Source organism: Emys orbicularis, chromosome 9, assembly GCF_028017835.1.
Source record: "Emys orbicularis isolate rEmyOrb1 chromosome 9, rEmyOrb1.hap1, whole genome shotgun sequence".
In the NCBI taxonomy this organism is placed as follows: domain Eukaryota; kingdom Metazoa; phylum Chordata; order Testudines; family Emydidae; genus Emys; species Emys orbicularis.
This window is the reverse complement of record NC_088691.1, coordinates 85,293,743-85,320,281: the sequence shown is the minus strand read 5'-3', so window position 1 is coordinate 85,320,281 and position 26,539 is coordinate 85,293,743. Positions and strand designations below refer to the sequence as shown.

Genomic DNA, 26,539 nt, shown 5'->3' with positions numbered 1-26,539 from the left:
ATGAGTCCTAGCACTTGAGAGCTCTGCTCCAAGGCACATGCTTGGAGGGGCACTGCAGGCCAATGTACAGGGTGGTCTCCCTGGCCTGAATCGGAGAGGGGCCTCATAGCCTTCTCCGCCAGGTGCTTACATAGGTGAAGCTCCTGGGCTTCTCAAGTTCTGGGTGGCAAGGTGCAACAGATACAGTACTTCAGAGTTATGTGCCTCACCCAAACCGTACAGGCAGAGTTGATGTTCATCACTGATAGAGAGGGATCAAGGACAGGAGATGCAATTCTTGAATCCCAGGACTTTGGGCACAGTCCCAGAGCCAGGGATGGGTTCACCAAGCAGGGGGAGAGATAAACACACTATACTACACTAAAAACTTGAACTACTAACTACAAATCTAAGAATATAACGGTTTACAAATATTTTCTTTATAGGTCATGCAACCAAGTGAAGGAGGACACAATTCCAACTCAGGCCAGGCGGCAGTAGAGAAGCAACTGGAGAGGCGTTGACCTGCACTGCCTCTTATTTGGTTGGGAGCAAAAAGATAGTTACTACACATGTGTGGACTAAAAGACACTGCTTTGAAGAATTTTTAGACTTGGGTGCATGGCGCACATGGTAGCTGTTATGGATTCACAGGGTCTGGGATATGCCCCAGCCTGTAGCCAATCCCTTGGGGGTGACCCCTTGTGTGTCCTGGACCCCAACGATTCCACAGAGTTCCACGGGGTAGGACCTTGCCTCCATGACTCTGAAAAGCTGGACCTTTGGGCACCAGCAATCCTTGTCTCTCTCCCTGGCTCTCTGCAATGAATCCAGTAAAGCCAGACTCCTGCTGGAGGCTTCTCCATACCCCTTCAGGGCACAATGCTCAGTCAGTATTTGCAGCGACTCCAGGCAATCTTTTCAAAACAAGGTAGCAATGTATTAGTCACCTGGCATACAATTTTGAAATACAGAGAAGCAAAGGTTAAGAAAGAGTTCAGACTGGCTAAAGCCAAGGCACCCAGATCCATGCTGCTGTAGGAACTACCTATGATTCCTTTGTCTGTTCCTTTTTGTCTACCAAACATATGTGTCTGTTCTCATTGTCTCTGTAGCATCTTCCATTTAAATGTGTTGATTCCAGCCCACACAGTCCTAGTAGCTTTATGGCAGGGGTGGACAAACTGTGGCTCACAAGTCACACATGGCTCTTTTACTGTTAAAATGCAGCTCGTGGAGTCCCACCTCATACCCCTCCCCCCATTTTCCACCTACCAGACAGGGAGGTGGGGGAGGGGAAGGGGGAAGCTTGGGACCTCTGACTTGCAGCAGGGTAGTGGCTTGTGGCATCTGCCCAGCAGGGAGGGAAGATCTCAAGGTGCGCTCCAGCTCTCGAACTTTTGAAGATTGTCCTATGTGGCTCAGAGTGTCAGTAAGTTTGGCCACCCCTGCTATATATCTCAAATACCTAGACTGATTTCCCATGTCCTAGGGAGAAAATGAATTATTTCCCCCAAGTGGTAACGATGCCAAGGTACCAAGTCATATAGACAGCTCATAAATATATTACAGAAAATTCCCACATTTGTCACAGTAGCTCTAGAAGAATGTCTTTCTACTAATTAACATCTTCTGAACCAGATGAAAATAGATTCTATCTATAGCTGTTAGCCACCCACCATCCACGCTGTGAGGCTGAGACTGAATGGATTGGAGTGCAGCACCTGACTGTAATGCTATGATATAAAGAGGACTGGTAACATGAATGGAGGTTGGATTGAAGTCCAAGTACTAATATTATCTCAGCCAAGCTGGGGCCATGAGATAGCATTATGGAGTGTTCTTGTTTCAGCTTTCTGTTTACTTTGGGAATCAGTGGATTGGAGGGTATGCTTACAGGAACTCCAGTTCCCAGGGTAGTAGGAATGCATCTTTCACATAGCTTGGGCTATGACCAGCCATGGAACAGAAGCAGCCGCATTTCTTCTAGTCTTTGGTTGCAAACCAGTTCATATTGGGGAATCCTCAGCTCTGGAAGACTGCCCACAGTATCTTGTTCTACAGAGACTGATCATGATTTCCAATGAACTTCCTGTTGAGATGATTTTTTTTTAAATTGTGTACAACATTCTTAAAATAAAAATTAAAGACACTCCGCCAAACAAACCCCCCTAATTTTTTCCTCATGAATGTTATCTTTACACTTTCAATTGCTTTTCTGAAATAAAAAGTTCCAGCAGTTAAGGATTTTGTTCTATATTTGACTTTTAGAGAATGAACGCTCATGAGGACTCACCTTCTCTCCTCTCTGCTCATTTAACATCTCAACTCTGCGACACAGAACTTGAATAGGATCTTTTAACCGTCCTGATCCTATTAAGTCTTCTAAGTATTCAAGCATACCTTCATCATGTTCATTCTGGCCTTTTGGTTTCATCATTGCAATCTGTTCGACTTCCCCCTTAAAAAAAAAAAATTAATCTAGATTCTATCATTCTTAGGGGGTTGGGGTTTTTTGACTAATGTTTCTTTCTAAGAGAAAGAAGGTATTGGGATGCAGAGAACATAAAGATCTTTACTATTCTAAGCCACTTATGTGACAAGTCAGATGTTATAAATTACAACATAGTAAGGCAGTAGTCAGAACTAGTTAGTCACAATACCCATATATCTAGTGAGGCACTTATGAATATAACGAAAATTTTCTCCCTCTGAAGATACTATGGTGATGGTGTGAGAGAAAAAAATATGTTCTCCGTAGCCCACCCTCCAAACTACACTTCATCACTCTATAAAACTTCAAAGGCACTTCTCCCTCACCTGAAAAACTAACAAAAATGACAACCCCATACCATTTAAGACAGTTTTATTTTCATAAAAAAGTATTTAAGGTAGTTTGATCAGGAGTGGAGCCCTATTAAGAGTAGTAGTTTGGAAAAAAATGTTTCAGGAGCAGTGTTCTGATTGGTCACTTGAACCTTTTGGGTGTCCAATTGGATATTATTATTGAAAAAACAACAACAAAACACAACAACAACAAAAAGCCTTGTTAAATACTTGTTAACTTTCTCTGCTATATTTATTTCTTCCTGCACAGCATTATCTCTGAAAGTATATACCACAGAAAAATTTATTAAAAACAGCAGCAGATCTAATTTTTTATTATAAAGGTAGAACGGGAAAATAGTTGTAAAAGAATTATAAAAATTTGATGTTAAGACAAACAATGTATTTTAGTTCTTGGTGTGGTAAATGGAGCAAACTTTTTATTTTTTAAAAACCAATTACATACTTCACCATATGCTTGGAACAAAGTGGTGATACATCTTCCAAATTCATTCAAAATATTGCATAATATTTAGTCTAAATTCAAAATTGTAAAGTAACAAAAAGATATCAGAAATGCATGTATATTTAATACATTTATTATTTGTATTGCCATAGTGCCTAAGAGCCCTACTCATGGACAAGGACCCCATCGTACTAGGTATTACACAAAACAAACCAAAGACAGGTCTATGCCCCAAACAGTTTATTACCAAAGACAAGAGTTTTAGCTATGTGGATGGATAGGAAAGGCAATACCTTAGAGACTGTTATACAGCAAAAGTCTGCAAAATAGACATAGCTTGGATGTGAGGATCTAGAAGGAAGTTAAAGTCGAAAGTGATACCTAGGTTAAAGACCTGATTAACAGACAGGATGGTAGTATTGTCCACAGTGATCGAAAAAGGACATAGGGAACTCAATCTCTGTTTTAGCCATGTTTGAGCCTGAACTGATGGCTAGACACCCACAAGGAGATATCAGAGAGGCAGGCCAAGATTTTAGTTTGGACAGAATGGGAAAAATTTCTTACTGATAATTTCCTTTCTGCTAGCACTGTCTCCCAATATTCTGGATATCTGGGCTGCTCCGCTCTACAGCTCAGAGGTGGATAAAAGATTTGGCTCCATGTGCCCTGGCTACCGACAAATAAGTTATTCCAAAGCAGTGAAAAAACTTGAATAATGAATATTCCAGAGGTAATGAACTAACTATGTCCAGCAGACAAACCAGCCAAAAAAGCACTGGATCATATCCAAGTTGTGCTCCATTTGTGAGGCAGCCTTCTCAGGCTCGGCAGATGCTGAGTTGTGCCCAGCCAGTCAACCTTAACTCTATTAGGTCTTGGGGCTACGAGTTGAATAGGAATGTGGGACTGCCAACCCACCAAAGCAGATGTGATGCCAATGTGGAAAAATGGACCAGAAAGAGCAGAATAAGGGAAGTCTCTAAAGACTAGAAGGACTCAGCCAGCCTGAGAAAGCTGCCTCACAAATGGCACTGTTTGGATTTGACCCAGTGTTTTCTTGGCTGCTCTACCATGCCTATATAGGGGCAGAATAACTGGCAGGGAGACACTATGGTGGAAGTTCAGGGTGGATTAAACCACCAGATTGCTTAAGACCAACCCAGGGAGGAGGAAAGAAGCCTGAAATAGAGAAACTGCTTCCTGCTGCCCCCCAAAAAGGAAAAAATAATAACAGAAGAAATAAAAAGAGAAGTGTAACTGCCAACTGACCATTGCCATCTTTGATCCACCTCTGTGAGCTGCAGCATGGAGGGGAGCAGCCCAGACATCCTGAATTGCCTGAGATGCTGTGCTGCAGAAACAGACAGGTCAGAAGTAGATCGGAGGGTCATCAGCATAGAGATGGTATTTGAATTTGTATTTGCAGACGAGGTTATCTAGAGATAAGATGTAGAGGACGAAGAGAAGAGGACCAAGGAGAGAGCTCATTGGAACTGTCAAAAAGTTGAAGAGAGGATGATGAGGATCCTCCGAAGGACTGATTAAAGAGGTGGAGAACTAGGAGAGAGGAGTTACAGAAGCCATGGTAGTAACAAGGTTTTAAAAAAAGGAGCAACAGCCAACTGTGTAGAAGGTGCCTAACACACTAAGGAAGATGAAGATGGGGTACTCATTTTGAACTTTGGCTAGGACAGGGGTCGGCAACGTTCGGCACGCAGCTCACCAGGGTAAGCACCCTGGTGGGCCGGGCCAGTTTATTTACCTGCTGACGCTCCAGGTTCGGCCGATCGCGGCCCCCACTGGGCCAATGGGGGCGGCAGGAAGCGGCGCGGGCGAGGGACGTGCTGGCTGCGGCTTCCCGCCGCCCTCATTGGCCCGGGACGGCGAACCGCGGCCAGTGGGGGCCGCGATCGGTCGAACTTGCCGCGTCAGCAGGTAAATAAACTGGCCCGGCCCGCCAGGGTGCTTACCCTGGCGAGCCGCGTGCCGAACGTTGCCAACCCCTGGGCTAGGAAGAGGTCAGAGACTTTGGCAAGAGCGGTTCCATTTACTTATTTGGTATAGGATGACACCTAGTGGCCTCACTTTTCTCTCACTAGAAAATATGCAAGCCCTGTGCTGTTGAGCAGAAGAGAAAAAACTCGGTAGAGCCACATCTTCTACTTTTACATGTTTTGTATACTTATTCCTCTTCCTGCACAAAAATATCCACATTAATATTGAGTCGTATGTAGGAGCACTTTTTATTTTTTTATTTCAAAGCTATAAAAAGGTGTATGCATACAAATTTTGTTAGTTTTCTGACTTCAATTATTAGACAAACTATTAATAACTATTGACATTAATATTTATTAAAGTGATACAAAATAAATCAATCCTTTTTATAATCTGTCACATTACCTACCCTTATTACCAGAATATATGTATACCAAAATGCAAATATTTTCTAATGAGTACAGTTCAACTGGGCTACTGTTCTCATTGCTCACTACATTAATGGAATGATTGGTCTGTTTATACATTAAGGAAGATGAATTAAAAAAAATATTTCTGTTACTAGTTTAAATGGTTTCATTCAATAGATACTTCCAGCAGCTTCTTTCCACTACAGGCACTGTAAAAGTTAAGTATGCATTGTATAACCTCAAGATGGCTATTATGCAGTTTAATCATGTATCCCTTCCACATGTTCAATTCTAACTAGATGCAAAATACATAACTAGGCCAGGGTTTTGAACACCACTCATGCTGTTCTTGTCCATATCTTGAAAGAGTATTTAAAGAAAACAGCACCAGCAAAAGTGAAACTCAAGAGACAACATACAAACATATTCAGAGAGAAAGAGGAGAGCAATAAGCTTAAGCATATCTGGTGTAGCTCTTGTGCCTGGAGGAGAAGAGAAAAACCATTAACTTAAAAATACTAGGATATACTATTTAAAAGAATGTCTAATGAATGTAGAAATTCAAGTTGACAGTATCCCTCCAACACCTATAAACCTCTAATAAAAAAAAAAAATCTCAATCTCAAAACTGCCCCAAGGAAAATCTTTCAACAGTTTATCTTACAGTATATGCCTCTTACTGAAAAGTGAATGTCTGGGGGCAGGGGCAGAAGCACACACAGATGTAATGATAGATGCATAAGTGATACCTGTGAAGGACCACCATCGTTGACTATGGCATAAGAGCTCCTTTGATATGCTGGACTTATGTTTCTAGGTGTCGTCAATCCCAAATAGAGATGCCCAGGGCTTGAAAAATTTCTTCAATGCTCAATAATCCCAAGAACTAAAATCAACTCACAAAGAGAAAACACCTCTTTTCTGTTTTCCCAGTGGTCTGGTTTCACCACTAGCTGTGCTTTTTTAGTCAAAGAAGGCTGGGCATCCCCCCCATCACTAATCGGAACATATGTTACACCAACCCCCAGTTTTAGATTAGAAGACAGCCCTCCTATGCACTGTTTTAGGGTTGTGTACACCAGGGGTGGGCAAACTAGCTGGCCCGTCAGCTCCCGCTGGGGCGCTGGGTCGGGGGCCGCACAACGCAGCTCCCGGAAGCTATGGCATGGCCCTGCTCTGAGGGTTGCGGGCCGCTCCATGCGAGGAGAAGGAGAAGGGACATGCCATTGCTTCCAGGAGCCACTTGAGATAAGCGCTGCTCGGAGCCTGCACCTCTGAGCATCTCCCCATGCCCCAACCCCCTGCCCCAGCCCTGATCCCCTTCCCACTCTCCAAACCCCTCGATCCCAGAATGGCGCACCCTCCTCCTGCACCCCAAACCTCTCATCCCCACCCCCACCCCAGAGCCTGCACCCCCAGCCGGAACCTTCACCCCGTCCCAGCCCTGATCCCCCTCCGAACACCTCAGTCCCAGCCCAGAGCATCCTCCTACACCCCAAACTCCTCATCCCCACCCCAGAGCCCTCACCCCCTCCCGCACCCAACCCCAATTTTGTGAGCATTCATGGCCCGCCATACAATTTCTATTCCCCGATGAGGTCCTCAGGACAAAAAGTTTGCCCACCCCTGGTGTAGCCTATTGTTGTATCGTTTCTTTCCCCTGCTTCTTCAGCTTCACTAGCCATACTTTCTATCCAATTTCACTTATCTTTTTTGCATTGTTTCTTTACTGCTTTGTCAAGGTTCCCTTAGGTTTGTTTTGTTTCTTCAGTCGCATGTTGTAGTACTAAAGCCTTTTGTTTTCTTTTTGTCTATAAATTTTCCATGTTTCTTCTGAGATCCACTGTTCTTTATTGCTTCCTCTCTTTCTACCAATTATCTTTTCAGCTGCTTCTAGAATAGCTGTTTTGAAAAGATCCCAGTATTTTTCCACTTCGTTTTCTTCAAGATCTTTAAGGGCCTCCAACCTATTCTTGACCTCTATCTGGTAGTCTTTTCGTATCCTGCAATCTTGTAGTTTCTGTGTACTGAATAATCTGAGTCTGTGTTCTCTCTCTGTAAGTGCTTTAAACTTCAATTTGATGTTTGCTTTCAGCAAATAGCGATCACTCCCTATATCTGCTCCTCTGAATACTCTTGTGTCTAACACTGATGTTTTCCACCTTTGACTAACACAGATAAAGTTGATCTCATTTTGTGTACGGCCATCTGGTGAAATCTATGTCTTCTTGTGTATGTTTTAATGTTGGAAGAAAGAATTGCAGATGCTAAGATTGTTTTCGGCACAAAATTCAAGAAGTCTTGTGCCACTGTCTGTCGTTGTTCCAGTTGTATGTGGGCTGCCGACTGTTTCCCAATCTCCTCTTTCTTTTCCAATCTGGGCATTAAAATATCCCATAACCAGGACAAGATCATTGTTTGGTATTTCTTTCATTACATCATTCAATTCTGTATAGAATCTCTCTTAGATTAACAGGATATGGATCAAAGTTCAGAAGTGTCCCAGTGAAAGGGAAACAAGGAGAAATTTTGAAAACACAGGAGGAACAAGAAAACAGATGTGTGGAACACTTCAAAGAAGTGATAAACCAACCAGAACCAATTACAAGTCTGGAATATAACAATGATAAGCCATTGGATCTAGATATAGATGTATCTGAGGTAAAAATTGAAGGAAAAAAAACATTGCAGAAGCTGAAAAACAAGAAGGCACCTGGTTTGGACAGCATTCATCCTGAGATGCTTAAATATGGAGGAAAAGACGTGGAATCAGTCATCTGTTCGCTGTGCAACAAAATATGGATGGAGGCAAAAGTGCCAGAAGAATGGACCCTCGGTATCAGAATCAAGTTACCAAAGAAAGGTGATCTAAACAATTGTTCAAATTGGAGGGGAGTAACACTTCTCTCTGTCACAGGAAAAGTAATAGCAGCAGTCCTCCTGAATAGAATGAAAGGAAAGATAGATACCATCCTACGTGAACAACAATCTGTATTTAGACAAGAGAGATCATGCACAGACACTATTTTCACCCTGAGACGGATTATTGAGAATACAATTGAATTCCAAAGCAGTCTTGCCATCAATTTTGTGGACTTTCAAAAGGCATAAAATCATAGAGTATCAGGGTTGGAAGGGACCTCAGGAGGTCATCTAGTCCAACACCCTGCTCAAAGCAGGACCAATCCCCAACTAAATCATCCCATCCAGGGCTTTGTCAAGCCTGACCTTAAAAACCTCTAAGGAAGGAGATTCCACCACCTCCCTAGGTAACCCATTCCAGTGCTTCACCACCCTCCTAGTGAAAAAGTTTTTCCTAATATCCAATCTAACCCTCCCCCACTGCAACTTGAGACCATTACTCCTTGTTCTGTCATCTGGTACCACATTTACACTGGCATTTGATAGTGTAAACAGAGAAATAATGTGGAAAATAGTGGAACAATATGGAATTCCAACAAAATTAATTAACATTGTGAAGACATTCTATGCCCCCTGCATTAAAATGGAAAATAGATTGAGTAAGCCATTCAGCATCAAGACAGGTTTAAGGCAGGGATGCATCCTGTCTCCTTTTTTGTTTATGCTAATCACTGATTATGGATTAAAACAATGAGACAGTGATACATATGGCCTAAAATGGAACTATTCAAGGCTATTTGATCTAGACTTTGATGACGACATCGCTCTTATCAGTGAAGATGCCAATGGACCTCAAAAATGCACAAACCAAGTAAAAGAAGTAATGAAGAAGATAGGTTTGAGATACAATGCAAAGAAATTTAAAGTCATGTTAATGGGGACTATAGGGACAGAAATCAATATTGAAGAGAAACTGGAGAAGGTGGATAATTTTACATATCTTGGAAGTACCATCAGCCAAAATGGTAATAGTTCCGGGGAAATAAGAAGAAGAATCGGGAAGGCAAACACTGAGTTTGGAAGACTCAAAAACATCTGGCAAATCAAAAACATCTCCCTCAAGACAAAACTGAAAGTGTACAAAGCAATTCTTATTGCCATTACAACATATAGCAGAGAGACATAGCAACTTACCAAGAAAGATACGCAAAAGCTGGATGCATTTCATCACAAGTGTCTGAGAAGAACATTGGGAATAACAGAGATAGAAAGACGAATGAATAAGTCTGAAAAATTACTGGACAAGGCGCCTCTCACAAATAATCTACTAAAGAAGACATCAGTGGCTGGGACACGTGCCGAGAATGGAAAAAGAACGCTTACCAAATACTGCCCTTAATGGAAGCCAGAAAACGCAAGAAAGAGAGGAAGACCGCGAATAACATGGAAACGAACAGTTCTGAACAACATCAAGCACCTCAACATGAAATGGGAAGATTTGGAGAGAAGGGCAGTTGCCAGGCAAGGATGGTAAATGTGGGTAGCCCAATGTGTAGGAAAGCACGGGATGGACTAAGGTCTCCTACACACAGCTCTCCTGGAGTGGCTGGTGTTTTCCTCTCAGACTGTTGCTTCCTCAGCCCAAAACAGGGAGCAGCTGTCTCCAAAGGAAGGCCCTAGGCAACCTGAAGACCAGTGGTGGTGAAGACAGCCTTCAACGTACCTGCCACGCCAGCAGCAGGCTCCTCTTGCTTGGGGAGGGAGCTCCTTGCCAACATCACCCCACCAAGACATCACTCTACCGCTTTACTTTGCAGTCATGAGCATAGGGTTATTTTTGCAGACGTAAGGGCTAGAAAAAAAGTTTTTAAAAGCAAGAGCTTATATTCTGTAGATTTTCCTGGATATTTCAAACTCTACTGGTATCCATGCTTTTAAAATTTCTTCCTATAAAAAGATCTGCTGATGATGATTAAGGATCAAACTCACCAGAGAGCAGAAACAAATCAGAATAGCTTAGAATACAACCTCCTTGTTAGCACATTTGAAGCCAAAAACTCATAAGCAAGACCATAGCAAAGAAATTCCAGTGTGAAAGTTCTTCCTTTAAGGAAGAGGGTCTCAGTCCTTCTCCGATTGAACAGGTGCACTCTAGGCCTGATTAGGGGGCAGGGTAGCACCTGGGATCAGGAAATTATATATAATGAGGCTTCGGAGGCAGGAAGGGAGAGGCAGGACTAGAAGCAGGGAGAGGCCTGGGTGTCAGAAACTCTGGAACCAGAAGACCTATGGGTGTGTTCCTGTTGCCACTGTCCTGTAGAAGGGGCAGAAAACTGGGAGAGAACCCAGGAGAAATATGGTACTTTCAATAAGCTCAAGGCAATCAGACATTGTGTTGGTCCTTTGTTTGGGCCATTTGAACTCTAGTAAGTGACTCTTCGGGTAAGCCTCAGAGTCTTCCATTCTGAAGGAAAACAGACTGATGAGTCTGGAGTCACAGAAAGCAGTGGGGCCAGAACCCTTTATTTATTTTGTGATTAGAGGTCTCCATCTTAGTAAGTTACCCTGTGACATGGGTGTTCTTTGCCAAAGTGTTTGAGAGAATTTTTGAGGCACTCAGAGAAGGAAAAGCTGAGGGTGGGGCATTTGCAGGGGCAACACCACAAGGGGCACTCTGAGAGGATGACTATGACATTACCATTACTGAATAAATAGGAATGAGTGTTTTATCTTCAGCCAAATTTTGGAGTATAGTTTACAAGTCTATTCCCAGTCTTCCTTTACCGGGGTGACGCATCTCAATGTCAAACCTGATCTGGGTAACTTCAGCCACAGCTGGCCCATGCCAGCTGACTTGGGCTAAGAGACTGTTTGATTGCGGTGTAGACATCTGAGCTCAGCCTTGACCTTGGGCTCTTGGACTTTGTAGCCTGAGCCTCGAGCCCCTCCCGCCTCATGTGGTCCTAGAGCCTAGCACCAGCCCAAACCTAAACATCTACACCACAATCAAACAGCCCCTTTGCTTGGGTGAGCTGGCACAGGCCAGCTGCAGGTGTCTAACTGCAGTGTAGATATACCCTCAGTATTAGGCAATCAAGTCCAGTCTTCAACATGTTTGAAAACTATGGAGTTTAGAGATGTGTTTGACAGGATCAGAAAGACAAGCTCTAATTTTAGGAATAAGAAAGCTAGGAGAAGCACATTAAAACCTGTAGACACATTCTTTAGCAATGCATCTGTAGCTAGCAGTTTTAGATTCAGGAAACGGAGAAAGTTTTTAAAAAAATTAACATTCCTTCATTGTAGGTATTAGGTTTTATATCACCACCAAATGTCCAACTAAATTAATCCCTAACTGTACACTCTGCATTCCTTAAGTACACTCACCTTAGGCTGTGATCATAAATTGTGTATGGGATGCTACCATATTCTGACATTCTAAAGTATTCTAGAATAAGGAAAACATGTTAATTTCACTATTTTCAAATCTCTCTTGTGATGCCTCAAATGTACTTCCAAAGCCAGACAAAATGAGTTATACAAACCTCTGCCTTATTTCATCTGAGCCTCACGCAAGGCTTAGGAATAATGGTTTAAAGTCTCTTAGAAAGCTAACCCCTGTGCTTTCTGCTTAAATTTGAAATTACTCCATAGATTTGTGAGATTTCCATTTGAAATGCAGGTCTTCATTTGAAATAAGTGTCTTATTTCAATTTGAAGTGATGTATTGTCATGATTTATTTCTATTGATTTAAAAAAATCTGAATAGCAGATAATACAGAACTCCCAAATAGCACCCTTTGATGCACTGTTGAGGAGTTGACAACTCAACTGCAGGGACACGAATTGAACTATTCAAGATAGCTCACCTTTTTAAGAACCCCGAGTGCAGTGGCAATTAACTGCTTGACCTAAACTTTCATACAGCAGTCTTTATGGTTCTATTACTCCTTCATGTGAAGTTGAGGGAAATGAGAGGAAATTTATATTGATGTACTATCAGTACATGGATTACATTCAGTTCAATGTTTCTTAATCATTTTGTATGTGTGGTCTCTTTGCCTTCATAGTGATTGGCCAACGTAGGAGTCTGCATGAGTACAAACTGGATCGTTCTTAATCTGGATAAGATAGTGGTTATATTTATTGATTGGTGGAAAACATTATCTATAGAGAATAGCAGGTTTTCCCATTGTATAAATAAGGTGTGTAATTTAGGAGCAACCTCTGGACACTCTATTGCCTCTGGAGTCTTAGGTAGTGTTGGAATGGGGAAAGCACTTCCAATCTGTGTTTGGCAGGATAATTATTCAATAACTTATGATACTGAAGTTTATATGGTGCTTCACAAACATGAGACGCTTTCCTTGCCTCAAACTGCTTACTATCTAAGAAGGACAAGAGAAACCATAAAAAGACACTAAACAATACATTTGAAAAGTGAGATTAAGGGAATTTAACACTAAGAAGAATATAGGAAGGTTTCCAGACACAAACGGGTTTAAAGGAAGAAAGTTGTTCGGCTGTCAAACTGTTTCACATGTAGAGGAGGAAAAGCATTGCAGAAGACTCAAAGCTAATAGCAGGAGAAAGTGAAAGAAAGGAAACAGCAGGGCAACAGGATTGGGAGAAAGAGGCAAACAAAATTATGGGGGCGGGGGAGAGGGGGATTAGAAGGAAGTGAGAGCAGAGATATAGGTGGGGACAAAATTATGTGCAAAGCCTTAGAATCAAGGATGAGGAGACAGAGTTTGATCTAGAAAGAGCCAGGAAGCCAGTTTCTTCAGATAAGGCAAGTGGTCAGCTAAGTTGCCTCTAAGCTGCATGGCTGTGCAGCTACCTATTAAACCCCAGTGCAGGGGCTCAGGACTGCGGTAGGGAGAGGCAATTCCGCCCCCCACCTCCCAGTGCGGACCTGCTGCGGCCAGGGGAGAGGCACCCCTCCCCGCCAGCCGCAGCGTGGGAAGAGGCCTGGGTGTCAGAAACTCCCTTGGCCCAGCCCAGGCCCGCCAGAGCTGCCGCAGCTGGGGAGAGGTTCCTCTCCCCCTGCCCCAAGCTGCTGCGGCGAGTCCTCTCTCCCCACCACAGCCACAGGGCAGCCTGCATCCCAAACCCCACATCCCTGAGTCTTCACCCCTAGCTGGAGCCCTCACACTCTGCACCCAACCCTCTGCCCCAGCCCTGAGCCCCCTCCCACAGTCCAAACCTCTCGGCCCCAACGCCACCACATGAATTTTGTTATGTGCACCAATATGAAGGTGATGTGTCACACATCCTCTCCATATTGGTGCACATAATTTATTCCGCACATGGATGTAAAAAATTAGAGGGAACACTGGTGGTCAGGTGAAGGTCTAGTTTGATGTTGCTGAAGAGGATGATGACCGTATATACTTGATTATAGGCTGGTTTGTTTATAAGCCAACCCCCCCCCCAAGATGGATAAGTAAAAATGGAAAATTTTTATAACCTGTTCATAAGCTGACCCTATAATTCAGGGGTCAGCAAACTTTGGCTCCCGGGCCATCAGGATAAGCCACTGGGGGGCCGAGATGGTTTGTTTACCTCGAGCGCCCGCAGGCACAGAGGTAAACCTAAGTAAACAAAGTGTCCTGGCGTGCCAGCTGCTTACCCTGCCAGGATAGCAACTGGTGGGGACATTTTTTGGGGGGGGCGGGGAGGAGAGAAGCTGGGAGTCAGGGGAGTAACCCCTGTGACCAGCCCCCACATGACCCCACCCCTAGCCCGGGACCCCCACACTTTCCCCATCCCATCCCACCTTATCTGGGGAGGATGTCTCTGACCTGGCTGGAGCTGCTCCGGCCAGCTGGGCAGCACGGCCGCAGCAAGCTCCAGCGAGCCGGGCGGTGCAGCCGCAGCATGTCCCAGTGGGCTGGGCCAGGCAGCACTGCTGCAGCGTGCTCCGGCAGGCCGGGCAGCGCAGCCACAGCCTGCTCTGGGGGGCGGGGCTGAGCGGCGCGGCATGGCTGCAGCCTCCCAGCCCCGGAGCTGCAGCTGCTTTGGAGGCTGGGGAGAGAGCAGCGTGGCCAGAAGTGGAGAGACTCTGGCCCCAGCTCTTCCCTTCTGTCTCTGCTGGCTGTGCTGCCTCTCTCCTTGCTCCCTCTGTTGGGGGGAGGAGCTATGTCCCACCTCTCCCTCTCTATACCTGTTCATAAGCAGACCCCCTTCTCTGGTGCTTCCCTTTTTTACTAAAAAAATTCGGCTTATGAACGAGTATATATGTACTTTAGCTGTGGCATTTGGAGTGATGGAAGTTACAACGATCAAGGCAAATGATAATCAAAGTATAGAAAAAAGATTTAAGTAGTGGGAGTAGTGACAATTGTAACTGATCTGGACCTTGCCAGTACATATGTATGGCCTTTTATCCCCAGATTGGATTACTATAATATGCAGCACATAGCACCACCACCCCAAAAATAATAGCTGCATGTTGTGTGGAATATGGAGGCCTACCACAGAAACATATTACACAAAGGATCCAAAGCTTGCCATGGCTCATTTAAATTCAGGGTGCAATTCAAAAAGTTATACCTATTGGTATTTAAAACCCTAAATTGGTCTGGGTGCTAGCTACTCGAAAAACTGTCCAAGTGAACCTTTAAAACAGTTTGTGACCTTGCTTACAGTTCAAAGATTTAAGCTAGGGGCAGGCCCTTGGCTCAAATTTGCTTTCCCACTTCCTCTAACAGAGTCCAGGCTGTAGGCTTTTGAGACAGTATAAACACTGCCTACATAGATTTTTCCTAATGGAGTGGATCTGCTTATAGCAGCCTGAGTTTGATGTCAGTCATCTAATTTTGTCTTTTTAAAATTAAAATTTAAAACGTACCCAGGTATGATGGCTTCAAATGGGGAAGTGGTGCTTTTTCAAAGTAATACTGGCACCAGTGTCCACACACTATTAAGGGACTATTAGAAAGACTACTGTGGCTACCAACATCTTCGCAAAAAGTCATACATGCTGGTGACTAAAGGAGAACAGTCATGCAGTGTACACCCAACGTTTAGTTGTAATAAAGAAATTAACAGATAAAAATACGAAGTTTTTTTTTTTTTTTTTTTAAATCAGAAGCATGGAGAATTACCAACAATGTAATATGGCTACATAGCAATAGACAGAGACTATTGCTTTATTGAAGAGTCTCTCCATTAATTTTGTATATATTGGATTATAATAAATCATATTTGCTAGAAACTGGATGCAGGAGTACATATATATTCTTTTTAAGCCAATTTCTCTATGGGCCCATAAAAGTGCTAATCATGCAGGAGGATGGCAGGAGTTCCTGTTTCAATGGAGACTGTTACAACTGCCATGAAGAGGAGGTTATGTGGAAACAGAACTACAAGAGTTTCTTCCACGTCATTATACCAGGCAAAAAAAGCTAAATTAAAATACAAGTTATCAGTGATTTAAGGGTTAAAAAGAGAATTACAAGATTATGCCTAAAAGTAACTATTACAAATCCAGGAAGTTCAGAGTTTAGGTTAAAAAAAAAAAAAAAAAAAAAAAAAAAAATCCATACACTAAGTATGGAAATGTACAGTTAAGGCACCCAAAGAATCATAACTCTGCCCTGGCGTGCTGACATGAGGGAACATAAATGAAAACTGACCCTAAAAGACAGTTTTATTAAATCGGGAACCACAAACACTAAATGCCTTGAAACTGTAGTCATGTAGTTATTGCATAATATTATTAATGGGGCACGGTTAAGGCTATATGAGTGCTTTAACTGCATATTCCTGTGGAAGGAAAAGCTTATATGTAGGTTTGGAAGACTTAGATTTTATATAATTATAATTAATACCAATGTTTAGTTTTAAGCATTATTTATCTATTTAAATTTTCACAGTTGTCGGAAATTATGGGGGATGTCAGACAATGACTGGTGTTGAGATTCGAGAAGTTTAAGCTTCATAACCATTCAAACACAAACTGTCATCATAACATGTCAAAATATATATTGTATACTTCCTTAAACAAGTTCTCAAACCACATCTTACTTTGCATATCTGTAAATTTTGATCATCAATGGAAATATTTTCCCATCAGCGGTGTGTATATGGTGAAAGACCTTTGCTAACATTTACCAATAAAAATCTAATCCTCCAACCTTACAGAATAAGGGGCAATACAGAACTTATATAAAACTTAAATTTATATGTTAAGTGGATCTCATTTTGATAGGCTTTAAAACAACTTTTCTTCATCAAGATGAAGATTCCAGAAGATAAGCTCTTTGACTGATAAGAGTTCCAAAATAAAAAGTTGACTATAAGATGGCTAGTTTCTATGAAGAAACTGGAGTTGATGAAACTGAACAAAAGTTTGAACTTATTTTTAATTTTGCTAATGTATGACTGTTGAGTGAATAGTCATTGCAAGGGTTTTTTTGTTTTTTTTCCTTCTAGTCAGCTATTTTTATTTTGTGATGAAGTGATGACAATGTCAAAGACCTCTTCACCTGGCAAAGACCTTGCCAGATGTCTCGGAAGTCGTCTCGTGTAATCTGAATTTTTTTTATTTTTTGTATCTGTCATAGACTTAGTCTTTGTAATAAGTAAAACACTGAATATTTTAAAAATTGCTAATTCAAGTGGAACTTTCCCAAACTGATGCTTCCTAAAAGATAATTTAATTCAAACCAGATTTGCAGAATAAGCGAAGTTTGAAAGACATAAGAATTGAAACTAAGGCACAGAAGCTTCACCATTCTGGACGATGGACAGTCCAGAATCTTCAAAATTCATCACCTTGGGGAGAAGGCATGACATTAACATAAAGGCTACTTTAATCTCTGACTAGTATCTCTCGCTATTGTGTCTTCTTCAGATGCAGGGAAGTACTGTGCTAGCAGACTAACACAGCCTGATTCCTTGATTGACGTTCGAGCGCCTACTCAGAGTCCAGAATATTGCAAAAACTGAAGAGCTTGTAAATCCTTGTTATCAAAAGTACCTCATTTTTTATTTTTGACCCTGTATTTTGATTTTGTTAGTTTAACTGGTTGATGTCTCAGCCTAGTTATTTTTAGGATGTGGAAGTGCGGATGTGTGCATACATGTACTATGAGCAACCACAAAGTTCACATGGGGATGGCACCTATAAGAAATATACCCCACATTTAAACAGTCCTAAATATGATCTCAATTATTTTAAAGCGTGTTTCGTGTTTAAAAGTGTTGAGACAAAATAGTCATCTGCAACTTCTGGCAAACAAGTATTTTCAAATTTATGCTCATCAAGTGTTCTGTTAAAGCTTGTTTTTATAATTTTTTTTTCTGTAGGCCAGGGGAGAAGAAATGGGAAGAAAGGGTTAGTACCACTGCATCACGGAATTCTGAGGAAGCTTTATAATTGACTCAGAGGTTATGGCCCAGATATTAGATAATTTGGTTTTGGTATTAAGCTACTTAAACATACATATGATTGACTTTGATTATAAATCACAATGAAAGAATATGACCAAACAGCCACCTTCTTAAAATTGGTATAAGGATTGATTACTTTTGGTATTCAGTGGATTTTAATAAATTAGTCTAATTTGTTTGATTTCACTTTGATAGTTGTGATGTTTTATTGTTTTGTTTAATATTAAATAGCTTAGCTTTAAGTGTTAACAAAATGTTACATTTTTTACATTTCTTTCAGTAGGCAATGTGGGTCCAGGATGTGAGTGGATACCAACTGGACAACCTAAAAGCCTGACAAAGTCCCCAGTTAGTTTTTTGTTCTCACATTCCCATGGTTCATTATGTTTGAATTTTTTTAGTTTAATCTTAATTCTCAATGTCCTGAGTTTGGTATACCTACACTGTATTTTTTTTTAAAAACCCTTAAAGTTGGGGATATGTATTCTCAACTTAATTCCAACGGGTAGTTTTCTACTTGGCAATTACTCTGTTTTGTTAAAGTTACATAAGAAATTTACTGCAGCATGTAAATTAGATTAGGAGAAAGATGACTGATAGAACTACCTCTATCACAGTGATTGCATTTAATAAGTTGAGCTATTGACAAGGCTCCATCTACTAGTCTACAATCATAATGAACTTAGCTTAATTACACCTAATTTCTTCAGTATAATCTATGCACAAGCCTTTAATGCATTAACTATATGAAAACGTGACGAGTGTGTTAGCAATAAAATAATTCAGGACAAAAATGGTCCGATAATAAGCATTACAGTTCTTAAATAATCTATTTATAATGAATTTTAACTCAAACTAAGACGTATTTTTGTACTTGGAGTAAATGCTGTAAATTTAGGGATAATGGCCCAGATTCCCTGAAGGTATTTAGGCCAATATGTTTTTCTTCATATGTAACAAACAGGCTGACATTCTCCTTTAAGTTCAACACTCAAATTTAACTACAGCATTGTAACCAGTACTTCCATAATTGCCAGTAACAATACTAACTCTCTGACTACGAGTGAACTAAGTAATTATTTTCTTGCATATTTATATGGTGGGTTTACATCATCACATGCTAGGTGTAATTATTATTATTTTTTTAATTTAAAATTCCTTTAAAAAAAGGAGGTCTGCTTAATATAAAAAACGAGAACCGCCCAATGCAGGGACTAAGGTGTGAGACTCCAGTTGCCCCATAAAGGAAAAATGACTTTGATTTGCTTGATCAAAAGAGTAGCTCCCCTTTCAGTTCCTGTATGAGAATGTTAATATGGAAGGTTAGACAAAACTGCCTATTTACAGGCAGAGCCTATAGTGGTACATCTCCCTTGGAGTATCAAGCACAGTAGAGTCATGATTAGGATGAGAGATATTAATCCTCAAAAATTTATATCCAGCTGCTTCATTAAGGCATTTCATGCACTGCAAGAGGAGTTATTGATTGAATGGGTATTTCGCATAATTGAACCCTCATGACTTACTTTTTCCCCCTTGTAGCTCCTCTTAAGTATAGAGACAGGAATTGCTTATGTAGTCAACAGCAGAAGGAAACTCTAGTGACCCCTTAGATTTGCTGGGAGAAGAAACCACATTAGAGATATAGAGTTTATATTTTGCAGAAGTATTTAATATTTTGACTTTGTAAAAGAGCAGGTTTTATTAAAAACAAGTTTGGTGACACTCATACTTGAGTCAGATAATTCCAGTCATAATTCCATGTCTTTTCATCTCTGAATTTCCATTCTGGCCTGATTTTAGCAACTGCCATTTTGAGACGCACTAGAGCTAGGAGTACCGCATACATAAATGCTTTAAAAGCTTAAAATTGTAGACGTAAATTGAAATAAAGCCTTAGATGATGTAACTACTAGTCTTGGCTGCAGCTTTTTGCAACAGCCAATACAAGTTACTTTAGGACTGAAGTGAAAGAGGCAAGAAGGTAATGAGAATTGGCAGGTCACAAGATGCTGGACCAGACATGAATGTTATCTTACAAATGGACTTTTACTGGTCCAGGCAAAGTCTCAAGCCAGTGTAATTTTCAATCCTGAATCCAATACTGGCCACCTACAGAGACGTCATACCAGATTGTTCATCTAATTCCATTTTTTATGTTCCTATAAATAGATTGAGACAACAGCTTCATCTGATATAGCCCCCCCTCAGCCCCCGAGCTGTAAACCATTAATGTCTTCCAAATAATAGTTTGCACACTTGTTCTATTGTCTCATCTCCCCTTCCATTTGTAGTTGTTCTTCCACTATGGTGTTGATTGTGCTAGCAAGAAATGCCTTCAATTTCTTTGCTTCTTCTATGTAACAGACGTCAATTTTTAAGTGGGGGTGGGGAGTGAAGGGACAAGGTGAAGGAAGAGAGAAAAATCATTAATGCTAGAAATGTAAATACTGGATATGCTTTTTTCAAAATGGAATTTTATAATGGCAGCCACACTTGACCTTCACTGTTCAACCCCACATTTTCAACCGAGATGCTTTTTTCAAGCAAAAATGCTCTAATCAAGAAACTGAATTCCACAGAATTTTCAGGCCACATATTATGCACCCTGATAAGTAATGCTACCTTATTCTCCCCTCCATTCTTGCAAAGGAGTCTCTCACTGCTCTGAGTTTAAACCCCTACAAAGTCTATTATTAACAGGATGGGACTGGGAAAATAATACTTGTAGGGGTTTCTTTCTTGCAGTCTTGCATGTCTCATTTTCTAGCCTGCAATTTCTCCATATATGCCAAATAGGAAAAATTCACTTGGTGAAACCATCCTTATAATTTCTGTCAGTAGATTCCCCATATAATTAAGCATTACTGGGTGTGGGTTGAGAAAAATAATCAATAAGTCCTGTAAGTATCTTAGATACACATTTTGAGAATTTTAATCAAAATGTTTGATAGATGCACATGTATAGGAAACTTTCAATGACACCCTAATTTGCCCAAAGCTGAGAAATTCAGAATTAGCTGGTTACACTAATAGCTGAACTTTGTATAGGATAATTATGTGTTCATAATGCAATAGTGCTCCAACTTAAAAGTTATCTTTGCTAAAATGTTATTTACACATATTTTGACTGTAATTTTGGAAGCTCTCTCAAGAACATCCTGTTCAGCTCTGTGCTAAATATGATTCCTTAAGTTAGACTTACACTCAGTGTCTTTAGTTTTGGAATCCAAGCCAGAGATTGACAATCTCAAGAAAATGCAACATTTGACTGTATAATTCATAATTCCCCCCCCCCCCCCAGAAAACACAATTTAAATACACTAATCCTTCTCCATTATTGTCCTAATGAATAGCTAGATGAGTCGCAAAGTGTACAGTCTGCCCACACCCATGTTTAATAAGACACACTGAAATAAAAACTCACAAAACACTCACTTCTCCAGTGTTCAACAAGTTTGCTAATTACAAAGAGTAACACTGTAAGCAAATGAAGATTTTATGATCTGCAAAGCCAGATTCTGAACAAATCCAATAAAAAGTATCAGATGACACTCCCTGAATATAACTGAGAAAGATTTGAAGTCTAAGGTTCTAAAATAAGACAATATACAATAAGTATGTGTATTAATCTTCAAAAAGTCAGATTTCTCAAAACAAAGTGTTTTTTTTTGGAGAAATGTTTTGTCTGACATGGAAGTCTAATGAAAAATTTAGTGACCTCTAAACATTAGGTTTTAGAATACTGGAAGTATAAAAGAGGCACCAATTATCATATCCCACTGCACTGGGTTCACTTCAGCATGAAGCATTAACACTAACACAGCAGTAGCATAAACTACTTTTAGTACTCACTCGAATAAATCTATGTATTGCTTATGAGCATTTTACATATAGGAATTGAACTTTCATATGGATTAAAACAAATGCAATAAAGACATTTTGTAAAATTAATCTTACCCACTGCTCACAAACTTGTCCTAAAAGTGGAGGAAAAACAAACAAACAAACCTGCTTCCTTATTGGAAAGCAAATTGCTCCCCCAACCACTAAGTCTCCCAACCCACTAATAAGAGCAATTCCTAAAATATTTCCATGGGCCAACAGGTGAAAGGAGATTTTAATATATTAAGACTGCTGCCAGCAAAAGTTTGTCATAAGACAAAAATACATTGCCATTGGCTAAAAATTTATTAATACACTGCAGAATGTTGTTCCAATCAGTTAGAACTACAGGGACTATATTTTTTCTTTAAAATTGCTTAAAGGTTATCTGAAAATATTAGAATTAAAAACCTATCAAGATCAGAATTGTATATTTTAAATAATCAGCATAAGAGGATATGTTCAGCACATAACTTTCAATCTACCTTAGAGAAAACCTATTGAAAATCTCACAGTATTTTTACTTTTAATACTTCAACAATTTAGCAGAAATTATTCTGGAAAGTAACTGAATAGGAGCCAGCTATCTACTGTAGGGCTGGATTTTCCCACTCTTCTTTAGAGGAGATTGAAGTTAATTGTGTACTGAACTGCCTCTCTCATCTTGGAGTCATTTAGCAGAATTGTAATCTTAATAGTTCTTCCCCCTCCCCATTTGCTGGTCACATTCAAGTGTTTTTGCCTATCCCTGGGAAGTCTATGATCTTGACAGATCTCTAGAAGTCCTTCCCCTTTAGTTAGTATTCCTTTTAGTCACATCCACCATCATTCCAGCAAAAATGAAGTAAACAAGATGGCCCTTCAAGCTTAATGCTAACCACTGTCTGGAGGAGCCATTGTTGAGTAACAAGAAGTACAGCCACCTCCTCCATGAGTTTAGCATGTTGTAGCCAGAACATTGAACCCACAAATACAAATTAACTCAATTCTTGTTCTACATACAAATTCATAGCATTACCATTATAAGCGAAGTTTTAAAAAATAACCTTAGTTTTATTTGCTGGTTTACAGATAACCATTTCACATCACAATTTCAGTAATATTTTAAAATCACATTATCTTAAACCCAACAACAAGATGCTGGACTTTTCTACAATATGGTATACTTTTATTATAAGCTTTACAATGACAAATTTCATTTTTGTATTATAGTTTTAGATAGCCTGTGGAACATCTGAAAGGTACACCTGGACAATTTTAAATGTTTACCCCCAAATTCCTAATATTTCATAGCAGTTAACTTTATTAAAAATCTAAAGTATGCGGTGCTGAAGTTTTAAGTAACATTTCCCCCTACTTAAATGTTGCTAATTTTCCAACTGAAGCCAGTCTTTAAATAGTTTTCAAAGGTTTAAAACCAAAATATATTTGTCAAGTCCAGTTTTAGGAGAATAATTTTTGCAACAAAGCTTTTAGAAACTATTAGAGGGTGTAATACCTGAGTAACCTTTTTGACAAGGGCTCTTTGTTGTAAATGGTACTGCTCCTGCTGCCCTCGCCCTCGGCCAAAAAAACCAAAACAAAACAGGGTTCTTTGAAGACTGTAGGCAGAGAGGCTATTTTAGAGGTTGTGCTTCAAGTGTGTTCAGAATAGCAAACAATACTAAGTGGACCTGATAGAGAGAACCATACTAATTCAGTTCCATTTAGTTTGACTAAAATTTTAAAATTTAGGTGCCTAAAGTTGGGCACCTAAATCTATTAGGAAAAAGAGAAAGAAGAAAACTAAGTAGAAATAGAGGTAGTCCAAAGGTAGGTATTTTTTGTACTGAGGGATACTGAATCCAGTAATTAGGTACCGAATAACTAAGTTTAGTTACTATAAGTAGGTTATATTCTGCCTTTGATCTTTATACAAACTTCTCAATCCACAGCTTAACTTTCACCATTATCAATGAAGACAACAGTATATATCTTAAATTTATATGCTGGCCCAGACCCCTTAATTAAAAATTGTATTGGGCCCTCTCCTCAGAATGAGCACAATATTTAGCGGGTCAGGATTTGTGGTATTCACTTAAAATTGGACTAAAAAACCCAATTCATTTAAATCTGAAATAACAGAGATATATTAAGTCCAGTTTCAGTTATAACAGAAAAGTAGCAACACAAGTGGAAATGTTATTTATTGATTCTTAAATTACAGCAGAACATACCTTAAATGCTTAATCATGTGGAGAGCCATATTTTAAATAAAATATTTTTAGCTATAATCCCCAGCCCTCAAATATTCAAGACTGTCATGTTCCCCCATTGGTAGTTATCAGTTCACATGCCCTTTGAGTCAACTAATCATCAGCATTTTTTGAAGCAGAGTTCTACAGACATTTGCACAGGGAAATGGACTTGCTTTATTGAGAAAGACTATTTGCATAGAAATCTGGTACATCTTCCTCTGGTTCCTCTGCACAGTTAACAATAGTACTTCGCCCACACAAGGCCAGAGGAGGAGGAGCAGGGAAGAAAGACCCACCACCCTGCCCTAATGCTGGTTACACAACATTCACTACCTTTCCCATCATCAGATGAAAACAGTGGGACTCATACGTGGTGGCTCCCCTCTAATAACTTTATTTTGGTAGTCCAGTGGACTACTATAATAATAGGTGAGTTTTCACTAATTCTGAAAATATATACACACACACACACATACATATATATATATATATATACACACACAAATATATAAAAATATTTGATGGAGGGTTGGTTTTTTTGGGTGGGGGTGGGAGAGAGGAATGGAAGGAAAGCCACCTACATTAAAAAGAACTATGCTTGGCAGGATTCTTTCCCAGATATTTCCCCACCTTCATCCAAGTACTGGAGAAAACACCTTACACGAGGGATCGGCAACCTTTGGCACACGGCCCATCAGGGTAATCTGCTGGCGGGCCGCGAGACATTTTATTTACGTTGACCATCCACAGGAACGCCCCCCCTCCCCCCCGCAGCTCCCAGTAGCCGCGGTTCACTGTTCCTGGCCAATAGGCGCTGCAGGAAGCCCAATTATTTTTAAGTTAGGAAGCCCTGGATGCTTTTTTGCAGGCTTTGTCTCAAATGGTGAATGTAGGACACCAGCCCCTTCACCTTTGAACCAGGAAGTGGAAATAAGTTACAGGAATGCCAAATTCGCTCTTTAAAAAAAAAAAACAAAAAAAAAAACCCCACATTTTTAAAAAGCTTGAATGAGGTTTGCTGTGAGCTTTAATTACTTAATTGTGCAAGGCTGATTTATGTACCCCAATACTTTAAAAGTGTATTTTTAAAAACTCCATCTTCTGCAGTTGTCAAACAAGCGTAAAGAATAGCATGCTTAATGTGATGATAGGATTGTGTTGCTTTTAGTCTATATAGGCTATCTAATTTCAATATGTATGTACTATTGAAGTAAAAACATTTCAATGTCATAAAACGCTATGTAGACAAATCTCTAATTATTTCACATTTGAGCTGACTCAGTATTGATGCATCTTATCTAAAGGATAAACAAGTTGCTGAATCTCTGCCACGCTTAAGCAGCACAATAATATTGGGGTTTAAGATTTACTTTACTACACCAATATTTACGTGCTGCTAGGGCGGAACAAGTATAGCAATTCTATTCATCCAAATTTCAGGAACACACTCAGCAGTACAAACCTTTGGACTAGAAGTATCTTCAACTGTTTCTCTTCCTTAAATTTCCAAAGCAGCAAATAATGATTCGCATTTTTGCTAGAGCATGCAAACCATGATGTGCTGCTAGAGTACTTTAAGGCCTCAAATACAAGAATCAAAGTACCTAGACACATTTACTTGTTAGGAGGTTAAGAAAAGTTATATTTTTAGACTCAGAACTAATCAGACTTACCTGTAAAATTAAAAATCTATTATGGTCCAGGTCAATTCCATGGCTTCGAAGCAGAATACCAACATCTTTGAATGTTTTCTTCTTCCCACTGATGTGGTAGACAGAAGAATTATCTCTGTAGGCAGTTCTAGATACACAGAAATTGCTGTTGGGAATGACTTCATAATCATCCCCTTCCTGTTTTGAGGAAAAAACAAAACCAGAAAAACAATTGTTAGTATAAAGTCACAGCTTACTTCAGATTTCACTGTTAAGTGCAGTTTTACCCTCATGTTCAGGCTTTTACAAGGCAACTGTACCCTGGTTCCCAGTTCTATTGAAGTGTATAATAAATCTTAGAGCGTGCACACCTCACTAAACATGCAATGTTTTTGCTTCCAAAAACAGCCTTGAAAACAGCATAGAAGCACTCTATACAAGTTTAAACTGAGTGGGCCTTAATTTTATGCCTCTCCCTCCTCTCACCCCAGCTACTGCTTTAAAACACCATAGTCTCTGTTTAGCATCTAATGACAGATTTTTTTTCTTGCTACACTCTCCATGCATATCAAAAAGAAAAAACCTTGTTCAAATTCAAAGAGGCTATTTCTTCTTTTAATCTTTATATTAGGATGCCTTGAGTATTTTAACATAATTGCGGTCTTATTTTTGAATAATTTAAAGTCTTTTTTTTTTTTTTTTTGCGGGGCTAAGGAAGAGTTGTTACTTTAGCTAAGTGCCTCTGAAGCTCTGAAGCCTTGTACAAATAAGAAGATACAAAAAATGACACACATTAAAAACGGATACATTGAACAAATATATATA

At 40.1% G+C, this 26,539-nt stretch overlaps 1 protein-coding gene across 1 annotated transcript in view; it reads right to left on the bottom strand.

The window, feature by feature from the left end:
- The window catches only part of SMC4 (structural maintenance of chromosomes 4), a 102,426-nt gene that overhangs the window by 69,812 nt on the left and 6,075 nt on the right, over positions 1–26,539 (bottom strand). Inside the window, exons 5-6 of the mRNA XM_065410309.1 lie at positions 25,736–25,912; positions 2,276–2,440 (exon numbers count right to left, since the gene is read on the bottom strand). Coding sequence (XP_065266381.1) covers positions 2,276–2,440; positions 25,736–25,912 — 342 coding nt within the window. The remainder of the gene's footprint in view (positions 1–2,275; positions 2,441–25,735; positions 25,913–26,539) is intronic.